This window comes from Chinchilla lanigera, unplaced genomic scaffold, assembly GCF_000276665.1.
Source record: "Chinchilla lanigera isolate Chin_1 unplaced genomic scaffold, ChiLan1.0 scaffold00013, whole genome shotgun sequence".
Taxonomy (NCBI): Eukaryota; Metazoa; Chordata; class Mammalia; order Rodentia; family Chinchillidae; genus Chinchilla; species Chinchilla lanigera.
Window position 1 is genome coordinate 22,050,093 of NW_004955414.1, and position 4,784 is coordinate 22,054,876.

Here is a 4,784-nt window from a genome sequence, read left to right on the forward strand (position 1 = left end):
AAGGAGTAATTCATACCTGTCGCTCTGGTCCCATTATCAGTCACTACGTGGTCACTCAAGGACACACCTCCAGAGTCATTATCCGAGCACTTAATCTGTTTTCTTCTCCTGAGATCCCATCATCAAAAGGCCTTTCTAGCTCTTATGTTCACTTGTTCCTACCTGATTTATACGTTCGTGATCTATCTCCTCCAGTAGAATTTAACTTCATGAAGGCAGGGATCTTGTCTTCTCTATGTGCCACTGTATCCTCAGCTTTTAAAACACACTGGCATACACTGAGTCCAGAAAATTTCTTGAATGAGTGAGTAAATGAATCATATATCTGAAAGTTGGAGAACAGAAACTATGTGCCAGACACTTGCTAGGCACTTTACTTCTGTCATCTAATTTGTAAAACAGCCCCAAAGAGACTGATTCTAATAGGTAAAAATCATCCTGTTTTATAGATGAGCAAACTGAGGACCTAAACTATTAACTACTGAATTGTACTTTCCTTTATCATCTCTGTTTTCCATCTCGTTATTTAGCTTTCCCCAAGAACACTTTCTTAAATGTCCCTTCCTGTTTTTGGGTAAGTCACTGCCTGTCCCTCTTTGCTCTCAAAAATAGCCTACATACATGTAACTATCACTGCACCTAACCTCACGTGTTAGAATTCCATAGTCTGTACCTCCCTCTGAACTCTGAGCTCCTTGAAGGCAAAGATGATCTCATCAAGACCTAGCACAGGGCTTAGAACAAAAGAGGTATTAAAGAAATTCACACAAGAGCCACGGAAGGGACAGGTCACCAGGCTCCCTTCCTGCAGGCACTCACCCTTGCATCTCATTCTGTTTTTTGGTACCGCGACTTGAACTCAGGACCTTCAGCTTGCCAGGCAGGCACTTGTGCCGCTGAGTTACATCCCCAGCCTGCATCTCATTCTTCATCACCCTTACATCTCATTCTTCTTCGAGATGCTCTTGCTTCACTGCTGCAGGGAACTAGCCCAGCCCGCTCATGAAGGTCCAGTGTGTGACAGGAACAGTGCTTGGTGTGCGAGCTACAGAAATCAACAATACGATCTCTACTGTGAAGGAGCCACAGTCTAACAGAGTGGGAAGTACCGGAAGCCACTATCAGTGCCATCCGCACTTGGAGGGTACAAGCGGGGCTTTGAGAGCAAGGGAGAAAAACACCGGGCCCTGAAAGAGGGCTTGCTGGGCTTTCAGGACGGCAGAGCTGAGACCGGCAGCGTGTAATTCACTGTGACTTCAACATAGGTTAAGTGTCCTTTACCCAAAACTCCTGGAACCAGAAGCGTTCTACATACTGAATTTTTACAGATTTTGGAATATAATATTTGCATATACATACTAAGATATCTCCAAGGTGGGGCCCATGTCTAAACATAAAACTTATTTATGTTTTACATACTCACTGCTGGCATAGGGGAAAGGGAACTGTAGACAATATTTTTAGTGCATCTGTGTTTCCACTGTGACCCATCTCGTGAGATCAAGAGTAGGGTTTTCTACTTGTGCTGTCACTTTAGCATTCCAAATGTTTTGGAGAATTTCGACATCCGAGTTTTTACATTAGGGGCCCTCAACTTCTAATAGCCTGAGAGGGAGCAAATGATAAGGGTTTTGAAGGTAACTCTCAAAAGTTTGAGCTTTACTCTGAAGGTGTTGGCATAGAAGGGTCTGATTCAAGAGAGACATGTGGTCAGAAGGGCAGTTCACATACCGGGCAGGTGAAAGATAAGGCCTGACAGGGCAGTGGGTGGGTTGCAGAGGTCAAATCAATACAGTGATTGTTTCTATGTGGGAGAGGGTGACAGAGTATCCTGGAGCCAACAAAGACTCCCTGGTTTGTGTGGATAACAGTGCCATTCACCAGTAAAGAATGCAGGAGAGGAAAAAATTTTGAAACATATCCAGGAGGGCCTGCCCCATTGTAGGTACTCAATAAATACTTGTTAGTTTGAAATGAAACAATTAAAAATTACAACATAAGATTGCTACTTTGGGGGTACTTTTCAACTGGAGGTCAAGACAGCAGTCTGGGTGGGGCTTGGTGGCACACGCTTGTAATCCCGGCACTCTGGAAGACTTCATCAAGAAGATCACAAGTTCAAGCCCAGCCTGATCAATATAGCAATTTATAAAGACACTTTCCAAATTTTTTAAAAAATTTGAAAGAAAAAAAAAGTGCAGGCATAGTAGAGTGCAAACCTGTAATCCCAGCCCTGGGAAGGCTGAAGCAGGAAGATCACTGCAAGTTCAAGGCCAGCCTGGGTTACATAATGAGTTCAAGGCCAGCCTGAACTACATAGCAAGACCCTGTCTCAAAAAGCAAAAGCAATAAATAAGTAAACAGGAAAGAGCTGCTGATGTACCTTACTGCAAAGGCCCTAGGTTAAATTCCTAATAGTGGGGGCGGGTGGTGGGGCAGGCAGCGGTCTGGGCTGTGTGTGGGTCGGAGGAGAAGCCTGGAATGACGTCAACCAAAAAGTAGCAGGAGTAACACGAGGGTTGATTAAAGAATCTTGGAACCTCTAGCTTTTCAGAGGTGGCAGAGAAAAACTACTAGTTGACATTTATCGAGCACTTACAGCGAAGGACTGTAGTAGGTGCTTAGAAAAAATGAAAGAAAAGAAAAATGTGATTGTGTGTCCCCGTAAGGAAAGCGTATCGGAAGCGAGATATTCCCGTGTGCCACTGAGGCACCAGCCCGGGAGTCAGGGCCAGAGGGTGGCGAGATCCCCACCCTCATCCTCGCCCTCGCCCTCTTGCATGGAGTCTGCGTTGGATGAAATGACTTTTATTGATGGTAAGCGCAAGTAGGTGTGAGCTGCTGCTCCTCTTTCCAAGGACGCAGGCAGAAAGAGCCAGGAGGAAGGGCAGAGCTGGGCAGTGGATGCTGCATTCGCTCCTTATTTGGGCGTGAGTGTTGCCTTCTGAAAAGGATTTATTTTGGGACAAGGCGTAGGCACCTGGGGGGAAGGCAGCGCGGGCTATCAGGCCTCACTCTCGGTTTGGAGCGGAGCCGCTTTGGCAGCCTCGGGTCTCCCGGGATCTTCCTCGGTGTCCCGCGCCTCCGGAGGCTCTGGCGCTGACTGGGCTTCCGGCTGGCCCTCCCGGCTCCGGCCGGGCCCGAGGCGAGGCGGCTTGACGGGCGTGGGCGGGGGCGCCGCGGGGCCTTTCCGGCCCGAAAGGGCCCTTCGCAGGTTGTGCACCTTCTCCAAACCCGTGCGCCGCAGCCGCCGGGCGCGGGACTCCACCGGCTCCTCGTCTGAGCTCTCTCCGACTTCGGCCTCCGGCTGCTCCGGGCCCAGCTCGGACTGGTCCGCCGGACCCAAGGCTTCAGGCGCCTTTTGGAAGGCGCTGGCTGGAATTTCAGCCTCCTCCTGCATGTGACCACACGGCATTGAGCCCGGGAGCCGCTCGCCCTGGACGGGCCCGAGACCCACTCCTCCGCGGCCCCGGGGGACGCCGCCCCACCCTTTAGCGGACGCGGGAGGTAGGCGTGGTGAGGGCTGCGGGTGAACCGCAGAAGTTTGCAAAGCGGATGCGGCCCCGTTAGGGCACGAGACACCGACAGCGGCCGCGTGGGCTAGAACTGCAGGGCGCCGAGAGCTGTCGCGGAATGCACTTCCACCCCCACTGCTTCCCTTCGGGGTGGGCTGGGACTTGGACCCGCCTGAGCTACGCCGAGGGTGCGCCAGGCGGGGCAGGGCGGCTGCGCGGTGAGAAGCGGGTGCGGCCCTGGCAGGCTGTGCCCCAGCTCCTAGCGGCCCTTGGGGTCGGCAATGTGGACGTGGGGCGCGGGTGGGAGGGGGCGGTCCCCAAGTGGTGGGCTCGGGACGGCAAAAGGCCCCAGATGGGGAGTGGGGGCGCCTGAGGTCACTGACCTTGAAGAGCAGGACGTGCAGCTTCCCGCGCGCCACCAGCAGCCCGTGGTTGGCCTCCAGCCGCTGCACCTGGGCGGCGCGGCGGGCAGCGCGCTCCTGGGCGGCGTCCGCGTGCGAGCCCACGCGCTCCGCCTTGGCCAGCAGCTGTGCCAGCGCGTTGCTGGTGGTGTCGTGGCTGCGACTCAGCGCGCCCAGGCCGCTCTGGATGCGGAGCACCGAGCCCGCCAGGCCGCCCTGCCTCCGAGCCAGGCCGCCCTGCCGCTCGCGCAGCGCCTCCAGCATGGTGGCCAGCTTCTCCAGCAGGGTGACCACCGTCACGGCGTGCACGGGGCCCCCGGCAGGCGCCCCCGGTGCAGGCCCCGGCTCCAGCGCGCTCTCCCCCATGGCCCTCGACCGCCCTGCCTGCTCTGCCTGCGGCTGCTGGCTGCTCTCTGAGCTGGAGCTGCCTTCCCCCCGGCTCCTCCCTAGCTCCCGCCGTGACTCAGGCAGGAGGAGCTGGCCTTCTCCGCGGCAGGAGGGAGGGAAGAGAGGCAGGGGGCGGGATGTCGGCCGAGGGGTCCTTTGGAGCCGCCCCGGCTGCCCAACCCCGGACCCGCCGGAAGCAGGGTGACCCAGCAAACCAGCTGCCCCCCGCAAACCGTGTGCCCAGAGTTTGAGCTCCCCTCCTCCACACAGTTCCCTGCTGTGCCCCTTTCTGGAATGCACTTTCCCCGCAGCGAAAGGCTAGTCACGGAAAGTTTGTTTCACGGAGCGGGCAGGGAAACTATTCGTGTTAGCACAGCAGAGGGATTACCAGGGAACCCGCTGCCACCCACCCTTGGCCTCCCACGCCACCGGAGCATGCAGATGGGCGGGCCCCGGGCTGGGCACGGTGGACCCGGAGGCC

At 55.3% G+C, this 4,784-nt stretch overlaps 1 protein-coding gene across 1 annotated transcript; it reads right to left on the bottom strand.

The window, feature by feature from the left end:
• Nucleotides 1–2,792: 2,792 nt before the first annotated feature.
• Nucleotides 2,793–4,580, bottom strand: Prkcdbp (protein kinase C, delta binding protein). Its single transcript, XM_005380131.2, has 2 exons — nucleotides 3,899–4,580; nucleotides 2,793–3,394 (listed from the first exon to the last, which is right to left on the bottom strand). Exons 1-2 carry the CDS (start codon nucleotides 4,280–4,282, stop codon nucleotides 3,005–3,007), a joined length of 774 nt encoding a protein of 257 aa, XP_005380188.1. The 5' UTR covers nucleotides 4,283–4,580; the 3' UTR covers nucleotides 2,793–3,004.
• Between the last annotated feature and the right edge of the window lie 204 nt (nucleotides 4,581–4,784).